This window comes from Rhinopithecus roxellana, chromosome 1 (assembly GCF_007565055.1).
Source record: "Rhinopithecus roxellana isolate Shanxi Qingling chromosome 1, ASM756505v1, whole genome shotgun sequence".
Lineage (NCBI taxonomy): Eukaryota > Metazoa > Chordata > Mammalia > Primates > Cercopithecidae > Rhinopithecus > Rhinopithecus roxellana.
The window spans coordinates 84,399,538-84,415,293 of record NC_044549.1 but is presented as its reverse complement, the minus strand read 5'-3'; the positions used below and the strand labels follow the sequence as shown (position 1 = coordinate 84,415,293).

At 39.3% G+C, this 15,756-nt stretch overlaps 1 protein-coding gene across 14 annotated transcripts in view; it reads left to right on the top strand.

Annotated features, from left to right (window-relative positions):
* The window catches only part of CADPS (calcium dependent secretion activator), a 492,502-nt gene that overhangs the window by 448,210 nt on the left and 28,536 nt on the right, over positions 1-15,756 (top strand). For all 14 annotated transcript variants that reach the window (XM_030927221.1, XM_030927190.1, XM_030927201.1 and 11 more), the window contains one exon: positions 3,787-3,894. In XM_030927221.1, coding sequence (XP_030783081.1) covers positions 3,787-3,894 — 108 coding nt within the window. The remainder of the gene's footprint in view (positions 1-3,786; positions 3,895-15,756) is intronic.

Below are 15,756 nucleotides of genomic sequence, written 5' to 3'. Positions count from 1 at the left end.
GGTCATTCTGGGGTGGAGCCTGGATATTGCTTTCCATTAAGTTCTTCACATGATTCTGATACATAGTACAAGTTTGGAAACCAATGGACTAAATCAGTGATTCTTGACCTTGGCTACATATTGGAAACACCTAGGGAGCTTTTGCAAGCACTAATGCCCAGGTTGCTTGCCAGACAAAATTGAAACAGCATCTTTGGGGGTCAGGGCCCAGACATCAGTATTTTTAAAGCTCCCTAGGTCCTTCAGATTTGCAGTCAGGCTTAAGAACCGTCAGATAAAATCATTTCTCAACTCATTTCTACCTCTGAAGTCTCTGAGTTCACCTATGTTTCCCTGTGAGGTTTCTGTTAGAACACTTAATGGTTTAGTTCCATGTGGGCACTAGCAGTTAGTCACCTTTGAGATTTGTCTCTTAACCACACTACTGGAGGGAAGTGCTAGTACCAGTCACTTAAAACATTGCGTAATCCCCAAAGCATATGTCTTTGTCTTAGATATAGTTTTTGACCCATTGGTATATGTAGGAGATTTGCATTCATAATTAGGGCTGACTTAGGATGCTGAAAATTTGAGCTCATTTTTCTCAAGCTCAAAAGTATTCTGATAGGGGCAAGTTCAGATGAAAATGTTCTTCTTTTCCTGAGTCACAGAGTAGCTTATTCGCAAATTATGTCTTCCACACATGGATGCAGTTAACTATACAGATATTTGCTTAAATGTTTTCTAAAATCTATGTCATATTCTATCAGTCTATCCAAGCCACATTTAAAATATACAATGTCATTATGAGATATTAAAAACACCTAAAAGTTTGTCCCACTCTATGCAGGTAGCACTATGATATAAGAGCATAATTTAATAGTATCAGCTGTCTGGTCAAGTATATTTTCCAGCTATAATGAAGGGTTAGCTTGTTTGTGAACAGGTTTTATTTTCATAGTTTTGATTGGAAGTCTACTTAAAATGCATTATACATCCTTCCTGCCTTTTTAAACAGGGTACTGACTATAATCTTTTCTCAATGACCCAGGATCACCATTGTGACCATGTCTTTCCCCAGTGGCTGCATAGTGACCCACTCCCCTCTAGGGCCTCCAGAGATATAGGGGAGGCTTGCCCCTGCCCTCGATAGTCCCAAACCCCAGCGGTTGGTGAGTCTACATGTCTGGTGTTGCAGTTGGACAGCCTCCTCCCTCACAGTCAGGCATAAGGAAAAACGATAGCTCTCTCTTATCTGCAGTTTTTTCAAACAATCCCTCCTCTTCCCTATTTCTGCTCCATCAAGGGATGGAAACCAAACTTGTTGGAATTGGATGGGAGTGGGAGCTTGAGGACTCTATTATGAGAAAACTACACATATTTTGTGCTGAGATTTTATCATTTTTATTTTGACGTTGGCTCCTCTGAGGCCCCCTTTTCTTCTTGGTTCTAGAGTAGATTCTAAAGGTAGGTAAGGCTGTGGAATGGTATAATATTATGGGGGGAAAATCATAGTAATTCATGTTTGTATTACAATATATGGCTTTCAAAACATTTTTACATACACTATTCTAACTGATGACCATAAGAGTCCTTGGAGGTAAGTAGGGGAGCTGTTAGTAATCCCATTTTTATAGATAGCATAATTAAGGCCCAGAGAAGTTTTTTAAAACTCTTATTTTACAGAAAAGTTTAAATGATATGCACAAATTCCAGTTTGTGGGAGATCCAGTAAAATTCCATGCAGTGTGACTGAAGAGCTTGAAAAAGGAGGTGGAGAAAGGATTTTCTCATTCATTCTTGAATTTGCCCATTCAGCAGATATTTACTGGGCACCAACTATATGCTAGGTACCATTTTGTATGCTGGGGATACAATAGAAAATAGGCCAAACAAAGTTCCTGTGTTCATGGAGCTTATGTTTTAGTGGGATAAGACAGGCAACAGACAAACAAATTGTATATAATGTAATATCAGCTATTGGTAAGTGCTGTTGGGAAAAAAAAGAGTCATGAGAGAGCAAATCATGGAGTTTCTTAACTACCTGGGTAAGATGGACCACACTGATTTTTTAAAATATCAGAGTTTTAAAAAATTGAATGAAATGCCCCTTGGAAGACGGTGAAACTTTGTGAAAAGAGAAGGAATGGTGCAAATACGCATTACTGCAGATAACTGTTTCTTCTAACATTTTGGGTTACTGATAGATCTGCGGCATTTGACTTTGCACTTTAGCTCTAAGATGGCTGCATGTGCCCAGGAGAAGGCCATATCACCGCAAGGGAGAAATGGAAACAATAATAATGAGTTTCTCAAGTCCCCCAGGTAGAGATCCCCATCCCTACTGAGAGTGGTCTTTGATGCGCAGCTGCCAAAAGGAGAGAAGGAGAGAGGTGCCTGCTTAGAACTGATAGCTATCACTTACATCTCATTGGAGAACCTCTATTGTTTTGTATAATAAAACTGCAACAATTATAGGACCATCATGGAACCTGCTCAATCCATTCGCTGAAAATTGCTTGAAAGTGTAACACTTGACTACTGTGGCTTTGGGTTGTCCTCATTGTTTTTCAAATTAATACCTTGTCATTGTTTCAGCAGGTGTTAAGAAATGTTACTAGCATCCCAGGGGCCAAGCATTGGCCCTTTGCTTGATAATTGTTTGCTTTCTATCAGGAAACAAAAATACAGTCCTACTGTTTCTAAACCTTCCTCATTTTCACCCTGGAAATTACACAGAAGTGTTAACTAACTTCAATTTACAGTGCCTGACAGTCACGTCTAGTAGAGAAATGATACTTTGTGATCTAAGGTAAATCACAGTAATGAAAACTAATCTTTTTAGTTATTAGCAAACATATATATCTACTGTGGAAATTTGAGGGGTTTGTGGCCGCTCTCCTAATGACCTATATTATAGTGTTTTAATAGGTTTCTTTGGAGATAACTTTGATTGTGACATCTCAAGCAGTGTGCTTTCTGAGTTTCTATCTTTTTTTTTTTTTTTTTTTTTTTTTTTTACTTCCCTACAATAAATCACTTCTTAACTGCAGGATGAACCACCTGCTTACCTTTCCGGAAAATGTGATTTATTTAAAAATCAAATCCTCTCCTCCTTACCCTGCCTTTTCTTTTCTTCTTCTTCTTTTTCATCCTTAGACTTTAAGGCTGCACTGGAAGCAAAGACAAATGGTTTAGTGTCTCCTCTGAGTGAACTAATTAATTAGCAAATACTATATCCACTCAGGTTAAAGTATACACACACACACACACACACACACACACACACACACACACACACAATGAGATTTGAGTAGGAAGGGGTATAGATTGAAATACAATTTTTTTTTTACTTAGTACTTTCTCAAGTTTTTAAAAGAGGAAAAAGAAATGGGAAGTTCCATCACCCTTCTGATAATATATTAAGGACAGTGGAAATCAGTATGTTTGGGTATTCTTTAATGGGGGTTTCAATCCAAGGCAAAGTCAGAGAACATCTCTGAGTTATGCAGTAAAGATTTATCCATTAGATAAATTTGCCAGGAAAGAATTAATCATAGAAAAATATTTATAAAATCCTACAATCTCAATGCCCTTCTTAGCCAGGCTTGATTTCTGGAAAGAGGAAGCAGTTCTAAAATCAATTCCTACCAGCCCAGGCTGTGGACAGTAATCCCATGCCTGCAAAGGTGATCCAGCAGAAGCATCTCAGAGTGTGTGAGGGCAAGTAGAGGGTAAAAGTGAATGGTAAACAGGGAAGAGTGGCTGTCTGAAAATTCATTTTCATGTTTTCCTGTTTCTTTACAGAAACCTGGGATGGACGTGGCCGACGCCTACGTGACTTTCGTCCGCCATTCTCAGGATGTCCTGCGTGATAAGGTCAATGAGGAGATGTACATAGAAAGGTTATTTGATGTAAGTAAATGCCTTCTCCTCCTTGAAAACCAAGGAGGAGACCCTCCAAAATGTGACAAAATAAGCGACAGGAGGATAAGTCACATTTTGAGAAAATGGATTGGTTCTGATTCAGACTAAATCTTCTCCTCTCCCTCTGCCTTAGGCTCTTATCTGTCTTGTGTCTCTTCTGAACCCACTCTGGTGTGGCAGTGTCTCAGTCCCAATCTGTGTGATACATAGGACGGCACACAGCCTCTCGGCAAGCAGGCTCATTCCTGCACGAAGCTTGCGAGGCAGCTTTCTCTAACTGGCAAAGACCTTTCTTGGTCATGGTTTTCCTCCTTGCAATCTGGCCTCACTTTAGGGAGATGTTCTCATCAGGGAGGCTGAGACCAATTCCCTCTCCTGGGGGTGGCGCCTCCCTGACACCAGCTGTGGCATGCAGATGTGCAGTAAATGTCACATCGTTATCACTTCAAAGATAATTTCGTTCCTGGAAGACTTGAAATCCGTACCCTGGGTTTCTGCAAACACTTTACATTACAGTTGCTCAGTCAGCTGCAGCTTTAAACCATGATGCCCCCTGCCCACCCACCCAGCTGAAAATGTACGAGAAGCAGGTGTACAAAGAATGAGTACATTGGGCTGTGGACCCAGATCAAACTTCAGAAAATGCAGATTACCAAGGGTTAATCATTTTTGAGCAATCTTATTTCTACTGGGACTACATCTGCACGCAAAGCAAGCCACTGAGGCAAAAATTAAAAAAAAAAGAAATCTGCTTCGGTCTCAAATTGCCTGTCTCTTTCAGGCCAAAGCAGATGGGGCTACCTAATTTAGCCCGATATTTCGTCTCGGGTTTCCACTGAATTTGCCAGTATAGACCCGGCCAGAGTGCATGGAAGCTGATGTTCTTGTCTCCCTGTGGCTCTGAGTGTGCAGCCTACTTCTGTCTTGTGAAACGTGAGCTCCTCCTGTCCAGGTTTCCATATTTTTAGTGCCAATGCGAACATTAATGTTTTGGTCTACTATGGAATCCGTGTTTCTATTTTTTTTTCTGTGATTGTGTTCAGCAATTTATATTGAGTTTGTGTGTGTGTGTGTATGTGTGTGTGTTTTTGTTCCACAGCTAAGTGAGCTCATTGTTGGCACCGCTTTCTGATTCTGCGGCTTCTGACTTTTATATGCTTTGTCTTCCAGCTCATTTGCTTTCCTCGTGTGTTGAAAGGCTCCTTTCTTTCTTTTTTTTTTTTTTTTCTTTTCCAATCATCCCCTTTCTGTGCTTGATACCTCTCTTTCCCCTGCATCACCTTTCCTCAGTAAAACCCTTCTTACTTTTTAATTCCCACCCGTCCTCTCTCAGATAAAAATGGAACTTATCTCTCATGTCAAATGTTTTATCACATTATATCAAGTGGCATGAATTAGAATCAAATAATCTTCCTGTGTACATCTTCTAGCATGACCCACATCCACTGAGAATGCCTCATACATGCATAAAGCTCACCAGCGGGTCCTCCCCCTTCTCTGCATGCATGCCTTATATGAAAGTACTGAGCCTAGAATGTCTGGGGCACAATCACCATCCAATAGGCATTGAAAACAGAGACAGGCAGGACCCTCGGGTCTGCAGTTAGGAGTGTGGACACTCTGCCCATCTCCATTGAATTAAATTCCAAACCACAAATTTTCAAGAAGCCTGTGGGTTGTTCTTTTCAATGCCTAGGTTGCCTTTTTTTTTCCTTTGATCAGTATCTTCCGATTCTCAGTTTTATGTGGCCCGTGTGTGCGTGTGTGTGTGTGTGTGTTACTGTGTGAGTGTGTGTGAATAACCAATAACCTTGTGTTCTCTAAAACTTAAATCTAGTACCGAATTTGATGTTTAATCTGCACTTTAGCTTGTCACTTCATTGACAAATAATCCACCCTTGCCTTTCTTTTCTTAAAATTAGAAGTACAAGCAAGGTAGCCTTGCTGAAGGCAGCAAGGCAAATTATCTCTTTTGTGGCTCTTCTTAAAGGAAAGTGCAACCAAATCTTTATTTAAAAAGTAAAGGTACAGCCTTGGCTAGTACAGATGGTAAAACTGGACTTGCCTGACTGTTGAAGACCACAGGCAAAATTCAAGCCTTCCATCCTTTAATGTAAATTAATAGTAAAAAGAAATATTACTGAGAATATTTTTTTTCCCAAAAGCAAGTTATAGTTAGGGACATTCAAAAATTCACAAGTACCTCCAGTCCCTTGTTGAATTCCACTGACCAGCATAAAATAGCATCAGTAACATTGTGGAAACCCCCACAATTTAGTCTGATGTTGTCCCAATTTGGTTTTTCCAACGGAGTCTTAGTTATACCGTCCTGAGTATATTTGATTGTAAAGGTTTAACTGTTACAGTCATTCACTGCACATCACTCCCGGCCCCATGGGAAAAAAAAAAAAATTTCAGGAGCTTATTTAGATATAACAAGTTTCTTTGCCATTTACTTTCTTACTTTCTAAATAACCTGATCTCCTAATTTATTGGTGCTAGGCAACCTAACTGATGTAGTGCAAAAAAAGTTATTGAATCTGTCATGGATTTAAAACATTTGTCATTTTAACAACCCAGAGCTTCTCAAAAAGCTTCATTACCATGCAGCCTCAGTAATTTAATTCAGTACTTACTGTTTTTCTATAATCTAGCAGCAAAACATCAGATTACCAACATGTTTGATTATTTTTGGCTTCTGTTTCCTCAAGCATGGTGTTTATTTCTTTGTATATATGCTCTGCAAAACTCGTGTGTCCACCAAGCTAAACAAGGGAATAGGAATATCAAGGCAGAAGGGTCTGTGAAAGCTGCCACTCTAAATTTCTTGCTGCAAGTGAACTTATTATTTAAATCCCATTCCTTAATGATAGCGGTCCTGGGGCAAGTTTCTAAACAATTGGCAGAAACCTATTGAGAAAGACTTGTTGATCTGTGAGATTTTTCTTCCAAATCGTTGCATTTTGATAAATGGCAAAAATGAATAATAGCAAATTAACATTTTGAATGAAGAAAAAAATATATATCTCCGAGATTGTTTGCTGTTTGGGGGTTGTTGATTCTGATTGTCGTGTCAGTCTCTGGTTTTTAGTTCCTGCTGGCATCTGTCATTCAGAGGCATGTTCTAAGAGTTCCTGTTGTGTTTTTAACTGTGTTTCAAGTCTCAGTTTTATTTACCTGATAAGTCCTTTAAGTTGTTGCTATTTGGTGGTGTTCCTGTTTTTGCCCTTCTGAGTGTGCCGTTGTAGAAAAGGCTGGATGGTTTGTGTGTGTTTTTATTTGAGAATATTTGGATTAATAGCTGGTCATTTAACGGTGCATTTTCTGCTTTAACTAGGCCCCTACCCAGTGCTCTCTGAGCTAGTTTTCTCTTTGCCACGTCATTGTACTTTTGGCTGGAAGTGGGTGCTTGTGGGAGATTATCGGCATAGCATTTGGGACTCTATATTTGATGTTCTGCATTTTTATCTATTTTATTACGTAACTTAAGAACAGGCTTTCCAAATTCATCTTCACCGATTTTTTTTTTTTTAACCAAACATTCTCTAGGTTTGTTGGAGAAATACATTTGGACCTAATGTTACCTAACTGGGTTGCTTTTGCAGTTAAGATTTCTTTGTCTATTAATATAATTGGTTTACCTAGTCTTTCTATAAAATACTAGTGACTTTCTTGATAACACACCTAAGAAAAAAACTAACCAATCCAAGACAAAGTGCTGATCAGAAAAGAATCGGCAAACTGTTTCCCATAATATTTCAGATGTGCAGCTGTACATCTTTTATCTGCGTTTTTATAATTTTTTCATAAAAAAATGAAGTATAATTGTATATGGTTTTCAGTTGCTACAAAATAACAGTTTATAACATTTTGGAACAAAACATTCCGAGATTTAAAGCAAGAGAATATTCCAATATACATAAAAACAATGAATTCAAATATATTAAAGGTGCTGAATTTTTAAAAGAAGATCAGACTGCTATGAGACTCAAGTGGAAGCTTAGCCCTCTTGAAAATTATTGCTGACATTCAAAGAAAATATAAAACATGGATATGAAATAATATCCATATTCCTAAAGCAGCAGCTACAGAGGGAAGCACAAGCTCAAGAAAGAACCTGAAGACAGTGATTTGAAGTTGGAGTGTCCATAAATCATGCAGATGGCTTTTCCCTCCTTCTCTAGTGATTAATTCAACATCTTCCCCAAAATAAAAACATGCTTTTTGAAATTAGAGATCAGATCATCAAGAGAAGCACCTAAGATTTCAAGGTCTAAAAAAAATTAATTTTCTTTCCTCCTTGTACTTCTTGAAGACACAGACTGAGAAGAAAATCGGGATTAAAAGAGATGTGCTTAGGGTGAATTCATCTGCTTAAACCTCACAGGCTCAGAGATGAGTGATTAAAAAGCCATCTCTAACTTGGATGGAATCCACATTGGTGGTAATGCCGCATCGGCGCTGGCTTTCTTCAGGCCCTGTGTCGTTGTGAACCAGGCCCAGGGAACATTTGACTGGAGATGATACATGGATTATATAGGTCAATTATACACTTAATCTGCCTTCTGGAGGATTAAGTATTTGCAGATTGACTCTGCATTTGGCTTCTCCGTGGCAGTTATCAGATCAGGAAAGGGCCTCTTACCAAACTGCCTCATAAGAACTTAATCAGGCAGTGTGGTCAGCTTCGGAAGGGGCTGCTGCTTGGTATTCTTTGCCTCGCATGGATTTTAATTTGCTGCTCCATTTTCAAATCGTGTGTTTGTCCAGTTTATGTGGCAGAACAGTAATTGAGTATGACTGTTTCCCTTGAAAAGGGTAATTTGAAACATGAAACCTTTGCCTATTAAAATATGTTTGCTATATTTATATATGAAACCACAGATAACGTTATTTTAACAACTTTGTTAAATTACTCAAGCACCATACCTGTGAGCATATATCAATCAAAGTAGGAATCATACTGCTGGAGGATGAAAGTACCGAATAATAGGCTACAAGGAGAGCATGACACTATATCTGCAAGGTATATCACCAACTGTCCAGGTAAGGGAAACCACTTCCAAAAATATGAAGTGAGGAGAGGTACATAGGATTCACTAATACAATAAGTTGCACTTGTAAGGGGCTGATTAAAGAAAATCAAGGCATTCTAGACACTGAGACAGTGAGTTATCTCCTCTCTAAGCAATAAGCAGACTTGAGTGCCCTGAATGGGACTTACTGTGCAGTGATCATGGGCCCTGCCTCTGGAACCTTCAGACCTGATCCTTACTAGCTGGGTGACCTTGAACAAGGCATTTAATCTCTAAGAGCCTCAGCTGATTCATCTATATAACAGGGATGATAATCGTGGAGTTATTATGAGGGTGAAATGCCATATGCATCTGCAGCATCGAGCTCTGAGGAAGCATTGGTAAGTGTTAGCCCCCACCACCATCATCATCATCACTATCATCATCATCATCAAAATGGAAATGCTTTTCCTAGCCCTCTTTTTCCTTGTTAAGCAAAGCTTCATATTCATGTTAAAGTGCTATAAGAGTCTCCCCATCACTTTAAGACATTAACCCCAAGCTTGCTTAGAATTGCTTGATGTAGAGCAGCCTGGTACCTTTTTCACTTTTGGTAAAAACATCTTTCTGAAACAGGCTAAATAATGATGGTCAGGAGTGGGGCTTTGAAGTAAGACAGAGAGAAGGAGGAAACTTGGTTTTACCACTTTTGAGCTTTCTAACCTGGGGTCAGTTCTTTCACCTCCCTGAGCCTCAATTTCCCCATCCGTAAAGAAACTGGCTTCTTAGACTTTTCATGACGGCAAAATGATATAACGAGTGTACATAGACATAGTTAAAAATTCAATGAGTCTTTTATCATCATCATCCTTACCATCTCATAGAACTACTTGTTCTTTCAAGTGATTTTGAAATAACCTAGCTCTACTCCCTCAACAAAACTACACTGCAGTGCCAGATAAATCAGAATTAACCTTTGGAACTTCAGGGTTCTGGGAGGTGGGGGCAGAGGGAGGGAGGGAGTAATTCATACCTTTTACTATTAAGATGCAGTATGTGTATATTGTAGACATTTAGAAAATATAGCTAACCAAAAAATAAGAAGTTCAAAATGTTGTGTTCCCAGCACCCGCAGATTATTATCTGTGGGTTTTTTTTTAAATCTTTTTCTGTACAATTATGTATATATTATGTACTTTTTTTCTAAAATGAGTAAGCAAAAAAATTGCTTTTTAAAGTTAATGATCACTATTTCCCATGCCAGTAAATGTTCCTCTAATACACTGTATTCAAAATTCCCCACTTGTCCCCAAAATATTCTTTACAGCTGGTTTGTGCAAACCGGGATTTGATGCAGGGTAAGGTTGTGATGCCCCTTAAATTTATTTTGAACTAGCACTGGCCCTTTTTTCATGATCTTGACTTGTTACAGGGACTGCCGTGCCAATTGTTCTGCAGACTGGAGGAGTTTATTACTATCTAAACATAGAACTGATTTGCTGAGAAAAAAAAAATCAAGCTGAATTCAACCAAGTAGTTCTTTTAAACATAATTAGTAACTTAGCAGAATTCAACCAGGGTTTTTTTTTTTTTTTTAAGCTGTTCTCTGTATGTAAGGAAAAGTTCTGAAGCTAGTTTAAAAAAAAAAAAAAGATGGGGGGGGGGGGGGCTAAACTGTAAGTAACTCACAGAGGCCAGAGTACAAGGTGGCCATGTGAAGATATACAGAGATTTTATTTACTGGAATAAGGTACAGCTATCTGAGCTGGGTGGGTAAATCAGAGGGTCACAGTCCAGCATTTCTTGTGTCACTGTGACTGCTTTGAAGTATTAGACTGGTGACTTTGACACACACATACCCATACTATTGGGAAGGTTTCTTTGTTAATTCTCCTGGGATTTTCCCTGAGGTTATCAATCTGAAATTAAGCCCTCCAAATCAGTCTGAAGCTGAGCTTTTTCATACTCTTTAGATCAAATTTTAATTGAACTGTGACCTCATCTCTATCCTCAATTATGAAGCTAAAGAGCATGTCTGCCAGGCTGCTAGGACATCCTTTAGAATCTGTGAGATTATGTATGTTGAAACTGGAAAGCTAATCCAAATGAACTGGGAAAGGCAGTTAGAGGAAGAAGAGACAGTTGATTCTTTCACCTATTTTTGAGCCCCGAAGTGAACTCTGGCAGTTAAGTCATGCCCTAGGCCATGCATTACAGCTGCAGAGTGTCATTTCCCAAAAAGAACACAGAAACTGGAGACAAGTTGGGGGTAAATAAAAAGCCCATCACTCACCTTGATTAGTAACATTGTTACATAACGGGTACCTGTATATATGATATATATTTTAAAATAGGGTGTGTATGTATGTATATGTATTTGTGTAAGATATATATCTTATTAGGGAGTTAAGTTTCCTTGGCAGAGGAAAACCATGTATTCAGTCCCAATCTAAGCTCTGTTTGGATTCTTGGAAGTGAACCTCAGGATACTTCCAAGCTAAAATTATAAAACAATCCAAGTTCATTTTCATGACTTATGCCCTCCAGTGCCACTCAAATTCCCAGTGTCTTCATGCTTTCTCTACCTCCCACCATCCAAATCTGCTTTTAACAGATTTGATAATTCCTCTTCTATTAGATGAGAGGAGATGAACAGAGTGTTTTGGTGCTTTTCTGATGCCCTATTGCAGTGAATGGTATTCAAATGTCAATCCCCTCTTCCCCATGGGCTTCACAATAACAAGTAAATGATAACAATTAATTCCTTTGCTTTTGGAGTCTTAGGTATAGAAACACATTTCCATTCCACGTGGACTTGGGAATGCTTCACTGCATGCCTGGGTAATTTGAGCTTTCAGCAATCCTGCATACAAAAAAGATAAGGGGCATTAACAGATTTGGATTAATCATGTTAAATGGGTTATTACTATCCAAAAGAAACTGAGGAGTTTTTTGTTAGTATCCTCACAGATTTACATTTCTGTAGCATATCTTCAAGTAGTTTTCTAATCTAGCTATTTCCTTCCAAAGCCATTCATAGAAATAGATCTCTTTTACTTTTGGGCAAACCTTATAAAAAGCTAGTCTTGAATTTTCTCTGGAGCTTGTAGGCAATGAAGAGTTTTGCTAAGTGTCTTTATCAGAACAGCTTTCTGTGTTCCAGAAGACATTTGGTGAAGACAGTTAATTTGTTTTCCTTTCCAGAGGAGAATGTTCCATTAATCATTCTAAGAAGCCAAGCTGATTGCTCTGTTACGTTAAGGTCACAGTATTCTTGTTAACATGACCCACACAACACTTCTGTGTCTTAGAACAGGGTTTTTTTTTTCTTATGGCAGACTTATGTCATGGAAGCAGTAAGCGACAGACTCAAACACAGTACACATGTGCAAGTATGCGTGTGCACACACACACGCACACACACACACACACACACACAAACACACAGAGTAGCCAAAGCACATTTTGTGGAACAAATATTATCACATTGCATTGCAGGAGACGAGCTGTGCTAAATCCTCAAATACTTCTCATTTATTAAACAAGTAACTATTTCTCTCCCTGCTGGGCTCCAGATAGGGTATCAAAAGACTGCACAATCAATACCTAGATACATAGTTACTGCTCTAATTATTTTAATGAATGAATTTAAATTTTGCATAGGTTCTTGTTATTCAAAGTGTGATCCACAGGCCCTCAGCATCAGCATCATCTGGAAGTTTGCCCTAACCCCAGACCAAATGAATCAGAATCTGCATTTTAACAAGAGTCTCTTTGATTCAAATGCATGTAAAAGTTTGACAAATAGTGGGCAAGATCAATTACTTCAAACTTATTTGCCCCAACTCACAATAAGAAACAAATTTTACATCGAAACCCAGAGTGTATGTACACACACACAAAACAAAAGTTTATAAAACAATATTTATGTGATGCAGTCTGATATTTCCTATTTTTTTTTTCAGAAATTTTAGTGGTAGCAGATAAAATGATTCTACTATACACAAATAAGGTTACAATACTCAGTTTCAAAAATACTTCTAAAGCAAAATTTCTCATCCTTTGTACCACTGACAGTTTGAGTCAGATAATTCTTTGTTGTAGAGTGCTAGTCTGTGTATTAAAGGATGTTGAGCAGCATCCCTGTTTTCTACTCTAGATACCAGTAGCAGCCACTGTCCTTTTCAAAATGAAGAAAATGACTCCAGATATGGCCAAATTTCCCCCGGGGGTCAAAATCATCCCCATTTGAGAACCACTGATCTGCACAAGCTAGAAAAGAGGTTACCACTAAATGTGTACAGGTAGCCCTTCCTCTCTGGATGTAATACAGCCCTCTGCCACCCCCATTATCACACAAAAACATGATGAGTATGATGTAGCAACAACAAAGTTGAGCTTAGGAATTGTTAAAATGATTACTCAACAAGTCCATGTGTCCATCTGGGAGTTAGCTTGGGAGCCTGTGCCAGTCTCTGAAGGAGATTATGTTTGGAGGACTTCATGCCATGATAGGAAAAGCTTGTGAGACATCCAGGACCCTCTTCTCCCCTGACTGTATCCAGAATAGTCCCACTTGGATCCAAAGGAACTGGAACAGCACGTTAGATCAGCAATACAGCTTCCCGCTTTGGCCTCCCTTGATTACTTCTCTTTCCTTTCCTTTTTATAATTCCACCCGGACCTTGATTTAAAAAAAAAAAAAAAAAGTCTTGCTTCCACCAGGTGGCTGCAAATTATTTTTGTGTGTCCAGAAACCTGAAAAGAAGGCTCAACTTAAATACTTCATTCATTCCAAATTCCCAATTCAGAAGAGAACAGTTAACAGCCTCCTGTTCTTCTGTTAAACTCCTGCTGAGTTGACTAAAAATCCAGTTAATAGAGTCTAGTGATTTGCCTCCAGTGTGAATATTCCTGTATCAAAAGGCTTACAATGATAGTGTCACTTGCCATATTGGGTTGCCTTGACTGCCTTTGGCAGAATTTTCCATTCTGACCATCCCTGGACTAAAGCCAGTTATACCAACAAAGCTCCAGGTCTTGCCCAGGATGGGAGTATTATTAATTACCAGATCTGTATGCCAACCAAGGTATAAAGCCCCTCTCATTATTTGTGTAGAAAAAAAGATTTTTTTTTTTTAGAAAAGAACAAATAATATGTAAAGTAAGCAAAGTTAAATGCTTGAGTTGCTTTCTAGTGAAATTCTTTAAAATCATCTTGTAAGGAAGAGAAATATCACTCCCTTTTGCTCAGAAAATTCATTCTTTGGCCTAGGAAATCATCATGTTAAAGAGAAAAGACTCAGTTATTAGGCACTTCATTAGTTTGGGGAACTCTGAGTTAGTGCTTCTACTGGGGGGTAATTTTTGTCCCACAGAGGACTTTTGACCATATCTGGAGACATTCTTGGTTGCTACAGCTTGGGGGTTGGGGGCATGTTACTGGCATCTAGCAAGCAGAGGCCAGTGCTGAACCTCCTGTAGTGCACAGGTCAGCCCCTACAGTAAAGGATGATCCAGCTCAAAATATCAATAGTGTAGAGAGATTGAAAAACCACACTCTAGGCCGGGCGCGGTGGCTCAAGCCTGTAATCCCAGCACTTTGGGAGGCCGAGACGGGCGGATCACGAGGTCAGGAGATCGAGACCATCCTGGCTAACTCGGTGAAACCCCGTCTCTACTAAAAACTACAAAAAACTAGACGGGGACGTGGCGGCGCCTGTAGTCCCAGCTACCCGGGAGGCTGAGACAGGAGAATGGCGTGAACCCGGGAGGCGGAGCTTGCAGTGAGCTGAGATCTGGCCACAGCACTCCAGCCTGGGTGACAGAGCGAGACTCCGTCTCAAAAAAAAAAAAAGAAAAAGAAAAAAAGAAAAACCACACTCTAGATGATACTTCCACCTACACAAATCATTTGTCTTTAGTGAATGGATTATTTGAGTTTAAATCATGAGCATGATCTGTGGGGCTCCAGTGACTGTCTCTAAAGGATATTCTACCTGGTAGATATCTCAGAAACTCGTCTCAGAAATCCTTTTGACAGGCTTCATCCAAAAACATCTTTTTAGGAGCTAAAAAGTAAAAAGCAATCATTAACACCCAATTTCGTCAGCTTGAACTTAACACTTACCCATGTATAGTTCCCATGGAGCATTAATGCTTCAACAAAAACTCAGATCTTGTCAGTTCAATGAGTCACTACAGCCTCCTTCTACTGAAAGGTGCCCTGTCAACTTTTCTTTTCTTTTCTTTTCTTTTTTTTTTTTTTTTTTTCTTGAGACAGTCTTGCTCTGTCATCCAGGCTGGAGTGCAGTGACCTGATCTCTGCTCACCGCAAGCTCCGCCTCCAGGTTCACGCCATTCTCCTGCCTCAGCCTCCAGAGTAGCTGGGACTACAGGCGCCCGCCACCACGCCCGGCTAATTTTTTTTTTTTTTTTTTTTTTTTTTTTTTGTATTTTTAGTAGAGACGGGGTTTCATCGTGTTAGCCAGGATGGTCTCAATCTCCTGACCTCGTGATCTGCCCGCCTCGGCCTCCCAAAGTGCCCGGTCACCCTGTCAACTTTTCAAGGGACTTGTTTCTTTATATCAAGCAGATATTAGGAGCATAGACTTTGCAGTCAGACATTCCTAAGTTTAATTCCTGGGTCTGCCACTTACTAGCTGTGTGACATCAGGTAAGCTACTTTACCCTCTCTAAAACTCAATTTTTCTTTTCTGAAAAAAAAAAAAAGTGGATAAAAACAGTAAGTAGCTTTTTGAATTAGGAGGACTAAATGAGGTGATACCTGTAAAGCACAAACCACAGTGCATGGCACATAGAAATGACCCCATGA